General features: G+C 47.1%; 1 protein-coding gene across 1 annotated transcript; it reads right to left on the bottom strand.

Annotated features, from left to right (window-relative positions):
- Positions 1 to 3,652: 3,652 nt before the first annotated feature.
- Positions 3,653 to 6,899, bottom strand: ZCCHC12 (zinc finger CCHC-type containing 12). The gene is made up of 4 exons (XM_006067681.4): positions 6,649 to 6,899; positions 6,244 to 6,295; positions 5,915 to 6,054; positions 3,653 to 5,505 (listed from the first exon to the last, which is right to left on the bottom strand). Exon 4 carries the CDS (start codon positions 5,393 to 5,395, stop codon positions 4,187 to 4,189), a length of 1,209 nt encoding a protein of 402 aa, XP_006067743.1. The 5' UTR covers positions 5,396 to 5,505; positions 5,915 to 6,054; positions 6,244 to 6,295; positions 6,649 to 6,899; the 3' UTR covers positions 3,653 to 4,186.
- Positions 6,900 to 14,502: the final 7,603 nt, after the last annotated feature.

Here is a 14,502-nt window from a genome sequence, read left to right as displayed (position 1 = left end):
GCAGAATCATACATACTAATGGAGTAATAGTTACCATTTTTGAAAGCCTGATGCTAATCACTCATACACCAAGCACCTGGGGAAGGCAGGTCTTATCATCCTGAATTTAGAAACTTCAGTTTCCCACAGGCAGCTTCAGCAGCACCTACATTGTAGGGTGCTGTGGACACAGGAGAGCTAAAATATGTAAGAAGTGTAGGCTTCCCACCCTAGAGTGTGACCTCTGGCTCCACCACTAACTAGCTGCATACCCTTAGGCAAGTTTATTTAACTTTGCAGTGTGTTTCCTCATCTGTTGTTGTTGTTGTTTAGTCGCTAAGTCGTATCCAACTCTTTGGGACCCCCATGGAATGTAGCCAGCCATGCTCCTCTGTCCATGGGATTTCCCAGGCAAGAATATTGTTGCCATTTCCTTCTCTAGGGGATCTTCCTAACCCAGGGATCGAACCTGTGTCTCCTGCATTGCAGACAGATTGTTTACTGCTGAGCCACCTGGGAAGCCCTTTCCTCCTCTGAAACATGTGCTAATAGTAATACCTATTTTATGAAATTGATGTGAGGGCTAAAGGAGCTCATGCATTTAAAGTAGGCGTCCCAAACCTCTGGGATCTAATGCCTGATGATCTGAGGTGGAGCTGATATAAAAATAATTGAAACAAAGTGCACAATAAGTGTAATATACTTGAATCATCCCCAAACCAGCCATTCCCCTCCACCATAGGAAAATTATCTTCCATGAAACTGGTCCCTGGTTCTAAAAAGGCTGGGGACTGCTGATAAAGGACTTGGTACAGGCACGCAATAAGCTCTTAAATAACAATTGTAATGATTTTGATTTTGATTACTAGTATGGAGAAGGAAATGACAATCCACTCCAGTACTCTTGCCTAGAGAATTCCGTGGACAGAGGAGCCTGGTGGGCTGTTGTCCATGGGGTCGCACAGAGTTGGACATGACTGAAGCGAATTAGCAGCAGCAGCAGCATGGAAAGATCAGGAAAAGGAAGAAGATTCAGCAAAGTAAACTGAGAACTGGGCACCAAACAGGTCAGGGAAGAGGGGAACCGTGAGAGAGGGGCATCATGGAAACCAAGGAAAAAGAACGCCAGGAAGGAGGGGTCCTTAATGCAGAAAGGCACTAGAAGGCCGGTTTCTTCTGACAAGACAAAAGAGTGATTTTCATCTCTTAGAGACCAATGAGAATGAAGGCAGAAAGGAAGAAAGAAGCCTAGAGTTTGAAATGAAGGCTTTTTTCGGCTAACCCCATTAGTCTGATCTGAATGCCCAGGTATTGGGTCCATGTCTCCTAATTAGGGAGAATATGTATTTCTCAAGTAAAGGAAAAGCCAGTGTCACACAAAGTGAAACAGAAAAATGTCAGATGACATCAGGTTGGTGAAATAAAAACCTAGACAGTCTCAAATTCATACACCAGAGAAGAGGATGAAAGAGGGAAGAAAAAGGTGGTGAATCACAGAACATATTTTTAAAGCAGTGGTCTAACTGAACTCCCAAGCTAACTCCAGTGAAAAGGAGGTTAGTGAAGTGGGCAGGATTTATTTTTGTCTTATTTCAGCTCTGTCTTCTACTGGGTACTAGAGAGACATGGCAACATAGAGTGTGTCTTTGGGCAAATATTCAACAAGTGTTTATAAAGTAAAATTAGGAAAAGAGCAGAGATGGAGAGGTAGAGAAGAATTAAGGGCTAAATTCTATGTTACTGTTGTTGTTCAGTTGCCCAGTCGTGTCCAACTCTGCAACCCCCTGGACTGCAGCATGCCAGGCCTCCCTGTCCCTTACCGTCTCCCGAAGTTTGCCCAAATTTCACTTCCATTGCATTGGTGATGCCATCCAGCCATCTCATCCTCTGACACCCTCTTCTCCTTCTGCCCTCAATCTTTCCAAGCATCAGGGATTTTTCCAACTCTATATGATCTGGGAAATGTTGGGGGTCCCTGTGGCTTTGGGGGCCTGAGTGCACCTGCCTCTTGCCTGGAGGTGAGGGAGGGGGTCCCCTTCGGCTCTGGAGAGATGGTGGTGGCTATCAGGGTCTCATAGGTGCCGGGGATGGATGCAAGGAGAAGGCCTCTGGAGTCTGCACTCTGGGCCGGTTCTCAGCTAAAGGGTCCAAAGCAGAGAGGCTCTCCCAGTCTCCCTCTGGTCAGGAGGGTTAAGGAGGCTGAGGCTTAAGCCAAACCTGGGATGCTGGAGTCTGGGGGAGGGGTAATGGCAGAACAAGGAAGGCTGAGCCTGTACCCTCTCCACTGATGTAGAATGTGCCTGGGGGTGGGGGTGGGGTGGGGTGTTCTTTCTAAGCAGGTTCCAGAGGTGTGACAGCCCAGGAAAGGCTGCACTGGCTTCTTACAGCACCTGGTGTCTCCCTCTCCTTCCTCCCTCAATTGCTAACACAATGGGAACCCCACTGTCTCTCTCTGGGTGCCTCAACCAGTGCATTGCTGGTACCCTCAGCCTGGAGTTGTATACACAACCTGGGGATCTGTGATTCCAACTAGCCTTCCTGTCACTGTCAGTCTCCTGTGAGTGTCCCTGATGGGCCCTCACTTGCTCTCCTCTTACTCTCTAGCCCCTGACACACCCTCTCCAGCCACTGGGCTCCCTCCTCTCGGCTCTGAGGAGCACTGATTTCCGGTACACCAGCTCCTTCAGGTCCTCAGGTGTGCCCATTCCTTCACTCCGCCCCCTGTCTTAAATGCAGTCCTCTCCACTCCCGTGCCCCTGGCCCTATGCTGCTCACAGAGGTAGGTATTTATAAATCTACAAGAAGCGTAAGGACCTCGGGGTCTGAGGTCAGACATGTCCTCTTTTACCACCCTCCGATATCTCCAATATGAGATCAGGAGAAGGGACAGGGCAGGTTCCTGGGAAGGTGTTTCCCCCCACCTCCCGCCGCCCTGCTTCTTCTCCCCAGGCCATGAATGTCCACCACTCCACTAAAATGTGGAAGGCTTCCTGCTCACTGTGTTCCTTCATGTGTATGGGCAACTATATTGCTTTTCATCCCTCCCCACCTATTCTCAGTTGTGGGATTGAGAGGGGTTGCCTTGAAGTCATTGGGCTGCCAGTGTCCTCTAACATGTAACTTCAGGGCTTCTGGGGGCTGAGCCCCCTGATGCTGGCTCCCACCAGTAGCTTCTCTCTCCTTCCTTAACTGGGGGAGTGGGGTGGGGTAGGGGCCGCATCAGCCCACAGGAGAGATTTCCCATTGTAACCTGGACGGGGTGAAGCCATGGCAACAGCGATGTCAAAAACCCACCCAGAGCAGGGAGAGCTGCCCCTCCCCAAAGTAATCAGGAATGGACCCCTGGTATCCTCCGTTTGGGCTATTACCTCAGCACCAGCCTCCCTCGCTGTCAGAATCTTCTGGATACCTTAGAGAAGAAAGCCTTAAGTTGTCAACTAGTGGGTGCCACAGTTTGGCTCTGTGACCTAAGGGACAGGTCAGTGGTGGTAAGGGGCTCTGTCCATTTACCTCTGGGGAAGATTTCAGCCCATTTCTTCTTCCCTTTTCCTCATCTGCAAAGTGAAGTTAATCAAAACCCCACCTCAGTGTATAACCCCACCCTTTATAGCTTTTTACTGTATTTTTCTTATTCCTTTTTCCTTTACTTCCCCTTAAAATAATACACAGACAGTAAGCTAGCTGCTGCTGTTTATTTGTTGATCTAGAAAGAAGCTCAGAACATATATTATTTGCTGAAAAAATACAGACTTTAGAACAACACTTATATTTGCTCACTCTTATCTATACATATATCTATCTGGGTACATAGGTAAAGGGAACTACCTAGAAGGACATTCATCAAAGGGTTGACAATGGTTATTTAAGGGTTGGAGGGTTTGGGGTAATTTGTACATTTTGCATTTGTCTTTATTGTTTTAATATTTAACAATGAATTATATCACTTTCACAAAGAGAATAAAGGCATCAAGGAAAGGGGTGCACGCAGAGGGTAGACCCTTAGGCAGCAGGGGATTAGTAGCAAGGATGGAGGTCAGGCCATCTCCCCCCACTATACCAATATTCAAGACCCTCCATCCTCCACCCCAAAAGAAAGCTGCTTTGTGGATTAATTTATGTGATTAGAAGCATCCTCTCCCCCCCCATTTTTCCCATTGCTGGACTCTGCATATAGGTTAGGGTTCACTTAAAGCTGGGTGCTAGCACCTCACTGTAGCTCACAAGGGTCGCTGGGTTCGACAGGGGCCTCTCTTGACCTCTCCTCGGTATGTGCCAGCTCCTGCAGGGTGATGATCAGATTTTCAAACATCTGGGCCTTGTTGCTCTCATTGTCACAGGTTTCCTTTGAGTGGCCCTCTTCACCACAATATGAACAGCGAAGTGTGTGTTTTCGCTTCCTGGTTCTACGCATATTCCCAGGGCCATCATTCTTATACCCAGAACCCCCACTGGTGCAAGGAGATGGAAACTGGGAATTGTTGGGGGAATCAATGATTAGCACTTGATCCTGAGGTCTGGCCCTGCGTCTGGAGGGAGGAGAATCCGAGAATGAACGTGGAAGGTCCTGAGACTCCCCCACCAGGATCACATCCTCATCTGAGTCATCAGGGGTATCATCTATCTCAATCACGTTACAGTCTTTATTATCAATCACTATGGGTGGGGAGCCCCCAAATGCCACTGGGCTAGTTGCCCTTGCCACCACTGACTCAGATCTCTTGGCCCGCTTCTGTTTAATGAAAATGTCATCCCAATCCTCTTCCTCCCTTATCATCCTGATTAACTCCAGGAAACTGGGGAGACGCTCCTGCTCATTTGCATACATCCTGAGAAGATTCTTCAGCCTGAAGCGCAGGTCCCCATTCAGCTCTGCCCCTAAAAGGAACTGGTGCAGGCGAGACTGGTTGGCATCTTTCTGAGCTATGATCCCTGCCTGAATAGCATTCTGGAGCTGCACCTCTAAACGGATCACATAAAGGGAGGCTTTCTCCCCTTGCGCCTGCAGGGTGTTAAAAAATTTACTATGAGCAGTCACACTGCTTTCAGACTCCCCAAACACCAGTTTCATGGCGTGCAAGAAATCTGCCACGCTGAGGTTGGGGTTGGCCGCCTGCAGCAAAAGCATCACCTCCCGCGCAGGGCCCCTCAGGGTTTTAATCAAGCGCCTGAGCTTTTCCTCTTCAGACATATTCCAATCTGGCAAGATCTCATTGACTTGGATCAGCCAGTTCTCAAAAGTTTCTTCCCCCTGGGCTGGCACCACCCTCCCCGAGAACAATTTCAGGTTTCTCTCTGCCAGGATGGCCATTAAAGGACCAAGACTCCTTTCCAGAGACCTTAGCATAGAATGGGCCCAAGGTGGCAAGCATGTGTTCTGCCGCCGGCTGTTACTCATGCGCGCAATGATGCTAGTCATGACGGATGATGACTGGGTCTCTAAATGTTAACAAGATTCCCAGGCTTTTACAAAAAGCCTGATCTGCAGGCGTGCCGGGGGGTTCTGTCGTCCTCCTGTCTCAGTAGGAACTGTAAAAAAGAAACAAACGAAACAAAACAAAAAACGGGAGCAGGGGTTATTTTCTCCCTTCCTGAATATCCTACAGTACATTTTATATCTGCCCACTACCCTAAAAATATCCTCCAGGAGACTGGCAATTAATTACAACCTCACGGAGCCAGCCAGTGTCTCGTGTTAGCAGGATGCTTTTTACAGCCACTTCTATCCCTTCCCTCCGTTCCTTCAAGAGGGACGGCAACTGTTGCTTCTAAGTGTAACAGTGTATGGAGAGGATAGTGGGCTCTCAAAATAGAGCACAGCGGTCTCAGATATGTTGGAATAAATAAGATCTCATTAGCCTCTTGGTTTCCGGTCTCAACCACACCCCCTTCTAAAAGTCCACCCCCCACCCCGCCCCGCTATTTCTCAGATTCTTACAGGAGCTCAGGAACAAGTGCGCGCCTTTATTTCACTTCCAGCTTCTGCAACCGGTGGCCTCCGTGGGAAAGCTCGCCTCCGGGCTTCAACTGATCGCTGTCCACCGGGGGTCGCCGATCCAGGACCTCAGGGCGTCAAGACTGCGCCGCCGCAGAGGGCATGGAAGGGAGGGGAAGGGTCAGAAACAGCCTCATTCCTCATTCCGCTTCTTCCTCCCCACCCCGCGGCCTCCGCAGTAGCCAGGTGGAAAACTCCTTCTCCCACCTTCTGAATACAAGCCAAAGAAGGCGCCCCCCATTCCATTTCCCCCGGGGAAATCGTCGTCCTACCAGCTCTGTAATCAGCCGCACAGAATTCAAGTTCAGCTTCGGTTCTGGTGGCCTGCCACCGAGAAAGAGAATCGGAGTTGGAGACGCACACCCACATATTCCTCCCGCCGAAAGGGATGAGGAGATGCAAAAGGGGTTCAAGGCAGACAGTTTGCGATTCTCCCACCTCCCCAAAGCGCCCCTTGCCACCTCCCCCTGAAAACGCCCCCTTTCTCAATCCAGGCAAATCCTACCCATTCGGCAGCATCCAGTGGAACCCCACCTCCTCCCTCAGCGCAGCCAGGCCTCGGGAGGGCTCCTTCCCCTGCCGCGCAACCCTCGATTCCCTAAACTGGGAGCCGCCAGTCCTGGTAGGGCTTCCCCCTCCTCTCTCCGCGCGGGGCAATCTTGCCCCACTTTCTTTACCTGTGTTGGGCTGGTGGGCAGCGGACGCTCTGGCGTCGACTGCTGCGTCTCCGCTTTCGGTCTCCGCGGTCCTACAGGGGAAAAGGATGGGCGCCTCCTCAGCCGCTGAGCTAGCCGGGACCACCTGATAAAGCTGCTTTGCACTGCCGCCCTGAGACTGGTAGCCGAGTCGAGACAGCACGGTTCCCACGGCAGCCGCGGCAGCTTTTATCCTCAGCTAACAGAGACAAAAGAGCGTGACGGGCGGGCGGGCGCGGCCAATCAACCGGGCGCGGGGGCGGGCTTGCCGCGCAGCCTAGGGCTGGATACAAATGTGCGCCAGCGGTGGGGGTGGCGATAAGCAGCAGGTCCCCGCGAGGTCAAGTGCGACTTGGTTGTGGGAACTGGAGGAGTTTTCTCGAGTCTTCCCTTCTCCCTCTCTCTGTCGGCTCAACTTTGGGTCTTGGAGCCAGGTTCATTAAACATGAGGCGGAATCCAAATCAAATAAGCAATAAAAGTTCTTCACCTTTGTATTAGGGGAGTGGAAAATAAAAGCGTTAGCGTTTTCTTTGTGCAAATAACTTGCACAGACTTATTTTTATTTTTATTTTTTTTACTGTGAAGAAGGTGGTAGTACTGCGTCCATTTAACAGTGAGGGAACTTGGGCCCTCAGACTCTTTAACCAATACTCACGAAAAGATGTAGGCAAGGCTGGCTGCCTCAATCATTTTGGGGTGCTTGTTGCAAATGCAGATTCCTGGGCCTGGCCTGTGGGATATTCTGACTTACTAGGGCTAGAGTTGGGGGGTTTTGTATTTTTTTAATTGGCGTTTAGTTGCTATACGATGCTATGTTAGTCACCTCTTCATCACCAGAGTATTGAGCAGAGTTCCCTGTGTTACACAGCAGGATCTCATCAGTTGTCTATTTTATACATAGTAGTATATATATGTCAATCCCAGTCTTCCAGTTCATGCCCCCTCCTATCCCCCCTTGGTGTCCATCCATTTGTTCTGTACATCTGTATCTCTATTTCTACTTTTTAGAGGGGAAAAAAGCACTGCATTTGATTCAGAGGTATCAAGAGGATGGTGAATAATAGACCTGCTTCCAATGTATCTCTGGAAGTACTGATGCTGAAGCTGAAGCTCCAATACTTTGGCCACCTGATGTGAACAGCCAGATCACTGGAAAAGACTCTGATGCTGGGAAAGATAGAAGGCAGGAGGAGAAGGGGACAACAGAGGATGAGATGGTTGGATGGCATCACTGACTCAATGGACATGTGTTTAAGCAAGCTCCAGCAGATGGTGAAAGACAGGGAAGCCTGGCATGCTGTAGTCCATGGGGTCGCAAAGAGTCAGACATGACTGAACTGAACTTCCAGTGTATATGTTCACAGCATACCTATGCTGACATGCAACGACAGAGCAGATATTCTTCCTGGGGTCCATGATCTTCCTGAAATTGTTTGCAAAGATTTTGGACTCTGTTGGAGAAGGCAATGGTGACCCACTCCAGTACTCTTGCCTGGAGACTCCCATGGACGGAGGAGCCTGGTAGGCTGCAGTCCATGGGGCCTCGAAGAGTTGGACACGACTGAACGACTTCACTTTCACTTTTCACTTTCATGCATTGGAGAAGGAAATGGCAACCCACTCCAGTGTTCTTGCCTGGAGAATCCCAGGGATGGGGGAGCCTGGTGGGCTGCTGTCTATGGGGTCGCACAGAGTTGGACATGACTGAAGCGACTTAGCAGCAGCAGGAGACTGAATGAAAGTGAAAGTGAAAGTGAAAGTGAAAGTGAAGTTGCTCAGTTGTGTCCGACTCTTTGCAACCACATGGACTATAGCCCACCAGGCTCCTCCATCCATGGGATTCTCCAGGCAAGAATACTGGAGTGGGTTGCCATTTCCTTCTCCAGGAGATCTTCCCATCCCAGGGACTGAACCTGGGTCTCCCGCATTGTAGGCAGATGCTTTACCATCTAAGCCACCAGGGAAGTCCACCCAAATACATCAAGGCCTAAGCGCTGGAACCTTCAAATATTACCTTATAAAGTGAAAGAGTCTTTACTGTTCAGATCTGTTCAGTTCAGTTCAGTCACTCAGTCGTGTCCAACTCTTTGCAACTCCATGGACTGCAGCACGCCAGGTTTCCCTGTCCATCACCAACTCCCAGAGCTTGCTCAAACTCATGTCCATCCAGTCAGTGATGCCATCCAACCATCTCATCCTCTGTGATCCCCTTCTCCTCCTGCCTTCAATCTTTCCCAGCATCAGGGTCTTTTCCAATGAGTCAGTTCTTCACATCAGGTGGCCAAAATATTGGAGCTTCAGCTTCAGCATCAGTCTTTCCAATGAATATTTAGGACTGATTTCCTTTAGGATTGACTGGTTTTATCTTGCAGTCCAAGGGACCATCAAGAGTCTTCTCCAATGCCACAGTTTAAAAGCATCAATTCTTTGATGCTCAGCATTCTTTATGGTCCAACTCTCACATCCATACATGACTACTGGGAAAAACCATAGCTTTGACTAGACAGACCTGTGTTGACAAAGTAATGTCTGCTTTTTATTAACTTGTCTAGGTTGGTCATAACTTTTCTCCCAAGGAGCAAGTGTCTTTTAATTTCATGACTGCAGTCACCATCTACAGTGAATTTGAAGTCCAAGAATATAAGGTCTGTCTCTATTTCCATTGTTTCCCCATCTATTTGTCATGAAGTGATGGGACTAGGTGCCTTGATCTTCGTTTTTGAATGTTGACTTTTAAGTCAGCTTTTTCACTCTCCTCTTTAACTTTCATCAAGGGTCTCTTTAGTTCCTTCTTGCTTTCTGTCATGAGAGTGGTATCATCTGCATATCTGAAGTTATTGATATTTCTCCCGGCAATCTTCATTCCAGCTTGTGCTTCAACCAGCCTGGCGTGTCACATGATGTACTCTGAATATAAGTTAAATAAGCAGGGTGACAATATACAGCCTTGCTCCTTTCCCAATATGGAACCAGTCTGTTGTTCCATGTCTGGTTCTAACTGTTGCTTCTTGACCTGCATACAGGTTTCTCAGGAGGCAGGTAAGGTGGTCTGGTATTCCCACCTCTTTAAGAATTTTCTACAGTTTCTTGTGATCCACACAGTTAAAGGCTTTGGCATAGTCAATAAAGCAGAAGTAGATATTTTTCTGAAACTCTCTTGCTTTTTATATGATCCAACAGATGTTGGCAATTTGATCTCTGATTTCTCTGCCTTTTCTAAATCCATGTTGAACATCTGGAAGTTCTCAGTTCATGTGCTATTGAAGCCTAGCTTGGAGAATTTTGAGCATTACTTTGCTAGTGTGTGAGATGAATGCAATTGTGCAGTAGTTCAAACAGTCTTTGACATTGCTTTTCTTTGGGATTTAAATGAACACTGACCTTTTCCAGTCCTGTGGCCACTGCCGACTTCCAAATTTGCTGGCATATTGAGTGCAGCACTTTCACAGCATCATCTTTTAGGATTTGAAATAGCTCAGCTGGAATTCCATCACCTCCACTAGCTTTGTTTGCAGTGATGCTTCCTAAGGCCCACTTGACTTTGCACTCCAGGAGGTCTGGTTCTAGGTGAGTTATCACACCATCATGGTTATCTCTTTTGTATAGTTCTTCCGTGTATTCTTGCCACCTCTTCTTAGTATATTCTGCTTCTGTTAGGTCTATACCATTTCTGTCCTCTATTGTACCCGTCTTCGCATGAAATGTTCCCTTGGTATTTCTAATTTTCTTGAAGAGATCTCTAGTCTTTCCTATTCTATTGTTTTCCTCTATTTCTTTGCACTGATCACTGAGGAAGGCTTTCTTATCTCTCCTTGCTATTCCTTGGAACTCTGCATTCAGATGGGTATATCTTTCCTTTTCTTCTTTGCCTTTAGCTTCTCTTCTATTCTCAGCTATTTGTAAGGCCTCATCAGACAACCATATTGCCTTTTTGCATTTCTTTTTCTTGGAGATGGTCTTGATTACTGCCTCCTGTATAATGTCATGAACCTCCATCCATAGTTCTTCAGGCACTTTATCAGATCTAATCCCTTGAATCTCTTTGTCATTGCACTGTATAATCATAAGGGATTTGATTTAGCTCATACCTAAATGATCTAGTGTTTTCCCCTACTTTCTTCAATTTAAGTCTGAATTTTGCAATAAGGAGTTCATGATCTGAGCCACAGTCAACTCCCAGTCTTGTTTTTGCTGACTATATAAGAGCTTCTCCATCTTCAGCTGCAAAGAATATAATCAATCTGGTTTTGGTATTGACCATCTGGTGATGTCCATATGTAGAATCGTTTCTTGTGTTGTTGGAAGAGGGCATTTGCTATGACCTGTGCGTTCTTTTGGCAAAACTCTTTTAGCCTTTGCCCTGCTTCATTTTGTGCTCCAAGGCCAAACTTGCCTGTTACTCCAGGTATCTCTTGACTTCCTACTTTTGCATTCCAGTCCGCTGTGATGAAAAGGACATCTTTGTGTGTGTGTGTGTGTGTGTGTGTGTGTTAGTTCTAGAAGGTCTTGTAGGTCATCGTAGAACCAGTCAATTCAGCTTCTTAGGCATTAGGTGTTGGGGCATAGACTTGGGTTACTGTGATATTGAATGGCTTGCCTTGGAAACGAACAGAAATTATTCTGTCGTTTTTGAGATTATACCCAAGTACTGCATTTTGGACTCTTTTGTTGACTATGAGGACTACTCCATTTCTTCTAAGGGATTCTTGCCGACAGTACTAGATATAATGGTCATCTGAATTAAATTCACCCTTTCCAATCCATTTTAGTTCACTGATTCCTAAAATGTCAATGTTCACTCTTGTCATCTCCTGTTTGACCACTTTCAATTTACCTTGATTCATGGACCTAACATTCCAGGTTCCTATGCAATATTGTTCCTTACAGCATTAGACTTTACTTCCATCACCAGTCACATCCACAACCAGGTTGTTGTTTTTGCTTTGTCTCCGTCTCTTTATTCTTTCTGGAGCTATTTCTCCACTCTTCTCCAGTAGCATATTGGGCCACCTACTAACTGGGGAGTTCTTCTTTCAGTGTCATATCTTTTTGCCTTTTCATACTGTTCATGGGGTTCTCAAGGCAAGAATACTGAAGTGGTTTGACATTCGCTTCTCTAGTAGACCATATTTTGTCAGAACTCTCCACCATGGTCCCTTCTGTCTCAGGGAGCCCTACATGGCATGACTGATCGTTTCATTGAGTTAGTTAAGGCTGTGGTCCATGTGATCAGTTTGGTTAGTTTTCTGTGATTGTGGTTTTCATTCTGTCTGCCCACTGATGGATAAGGATAAGAGGCTTATGGAAGTTTCCTGATGGGAGAGAGTGACTGTGGGGGAAACTGGGTCTTGTTCTGATGGATGGAACCATGCTCAGTAAATCTTTAATCCAATTTTCTGTTGATGGGCAGGGCTTGTATCCTCTCTGTTGTTTGGGCCAAACTACGGTAGGGGTAATGACGGTAATGGTGACTTCCTTCAACGGAAGGAGAATCCCATGGACAGAGGAGCCTGGAGGGCTACAGTCCATGGAGTCACAAAGAGCCGGACATGAATGAGCATGCATATGTGCATCTCCAAATACAGTCACATTCTGAGGTGCTAGGGCTTAGGTCTTCCACATATGAATTTTGGGAAGATGCAGTTCAGCTCACAACACTCTCTTTTCCCTTACTTCTGATTCTGGGAAAGTATGTCTACTTTCCTTCATGTAGATTGTGATTAGGAGGTCCCTGTGGCACTGTGGGGGTCAAGGTGGAGGCAGCATGTGCTGCACAAGTGGACTGCCCAAGGACAATATTGTTGCTGTTGATCTTGTTCTTGGCTTTTCTTGCTTGGAAGCAAGTGAACGGTCCGATGTCTTTTGGCTGCTGTGGGGTTCCTCTTTAGCCTGCCAAGGTACTTCATCTGCTCCTTTCTGCTTTCTTATTCCCAATCCTAATAGTTAGAATGCTTTGGAATAGACAGTTCCAATTTGGAGATGAGGCATCTTCCAACTCAGGAGTGTGGCCTTTATCTTGTGGACAGAACAGTAGGGTGCTGGTGGTGGAGAGTGAAGGGTGGTGGAGGAAGAGAGAAGGTAGGTTGGTCACCTGGCAGGGTCGAGGGTAATGCTGGCATTAGCTTGTGGGTTACCTTCAGACTCTCCCTTCAGCTTCCCAGTGCTGTGAAATCTGACCCTAATCTCTCACCACACCCTTGTTCTGAATTTCTTATTAATTGATGAATTAATTTTCATTTTTGGTTGTGCTGGATCTTTCTTGCTTTGCACAGGCTCTCTCTAGTTGTGGCAAGAGAAGGCTACTCTTCATTGCAGTGCATGGGCTTCTCATTGTGATGGCTTCTCTTGTTGCAGAGCACAGGCTCTAGGGCATGTGGGTTTCAGTAGTTGTGGCACACAGGCTCAGTAGTTGTGGCATGGGCTTAGTTACTCTATGGCATATGGAATCTTCCTGGACCAGGGATCAAACCCATGTCCCCTGCATTGACTGACAGATTCTTATCCACTGTACCACCAGGGAAGTCCCTTTGTTCTGAATTTGAATAGCTTTGAGGTAGAAATTACTAGGCAGTCAGTGTAGAACTCTGAGACCTCTGTCTTGTGTTCTGTAAACATCCCACTCCATTGTCCTGAATTCCAGAATGTGTCTTTAATCTGATAAATAATCAGCACTCAGATCCAGGGAAGGGCAGTAATTAAATTCTGTTCCATAGACTTCCCTGGTGGCTCAGATGGTAAAGCATGTGTCTACAATGTGGGAGACCCGGGTTTGATCCCTGGGTTAGGAAGATCCCCTGGAGAAGGAAATGGCAATCCACTCCAGGACTATTGCTTGGAAAATCCCATGGACAGAGGAGCCTGGGAGGCTACAGTTCATGGGGTCGCAAAGAGTCGGACATGACTGAGAGACTTCACTTCACTTCACTTCACTTCCATATGCTTGAGGGAAAAACAACTGGTGATCATTAGTCTTAAGCCCATACATCTGGTCCATGGGAAAATGGCCAGAAGGTATGAAAAAGGGTGGAGACTTAATCCAAGGATCAAGAGAGGCCATAAAGAAGTTAAGTATTTTGACCTTTAAATTGATTGGTTAGAAATAATGTGATTTAAGGAAGGATATAAAAACTGCTGTAAGTCCCACCTTGGGGGGGACTCTTAACCTCCTCTGAGTGTCTATGCTGAGAACTTTGTACTTTCCTCCTCTTTAATAAATCCTATTCACTTGCTACCATGAGTGTCTGAGTGTTCCTGGATTCCATTCCTTGGCTCTGCAGATAAAAACTCGGATTCCCATCTCAGCTTCATCACCAAATCAGGTGACCTGCAGTTGGACATGGTGGCATCATAGATGCCAAAAGACAGACTGGACTTCAGAGATCTGGCAAAATGTTGGGAGAAAATGGATTGTGTATCATGGTGCCTGGGTGGGGTCATTAGAACAAAGACGGGGTCGCTCCATGTAGCGCTAGGAGAAGCATGTTGGTTATTGAGCAGCATGGTCTCCGGTCTTATCTCTGGTCTCATGTTGCTAGGTGTCAAGGGACACTTTCAATTGCAAAGATTCAGGCTCTGGTGGCTTGGAGGAAGCCATATTTTATTTTCCAGCATTTAAAACCTGAAGGTTAGGAGCTAAAGCTTTCAGTTGAAACAGTATAAGCTACTTTTGATGGCCTTACTCCTCTCTGTTACCTGTCTACTTTCATCTGTTACCTGTTTAAGCTTCTCCTGAAACTTTGTTGAGATAGACACTGTTCCCTCATCAAAGGACTGAGAGCATACAGGCACTTCACACCAGGGCTTCAACTCAGCCCTGGAAGTTAAAGCCGGGGTGA

The sequence above is a fragment of the Bubalus bubalis genome, chromosome X (genome assembly GCF_019923935.1).
Source record: "Bubalus bubalis isolate 160015118507 breed Murrah chromosome X, NDDB_SH_1, whole genome shotgun sequence".
NCBI classification, from domain to species: Eukaryota; Metazoa; Chordata; class Mammalia; order Artiodactyla; family Bovidae; genus Bubalus; species Bubalus bubalis.
Note: the sequence above shows the minus strand (reverse complement) of the source record. Positions and strands in the feature narration are given on the sequence as shown.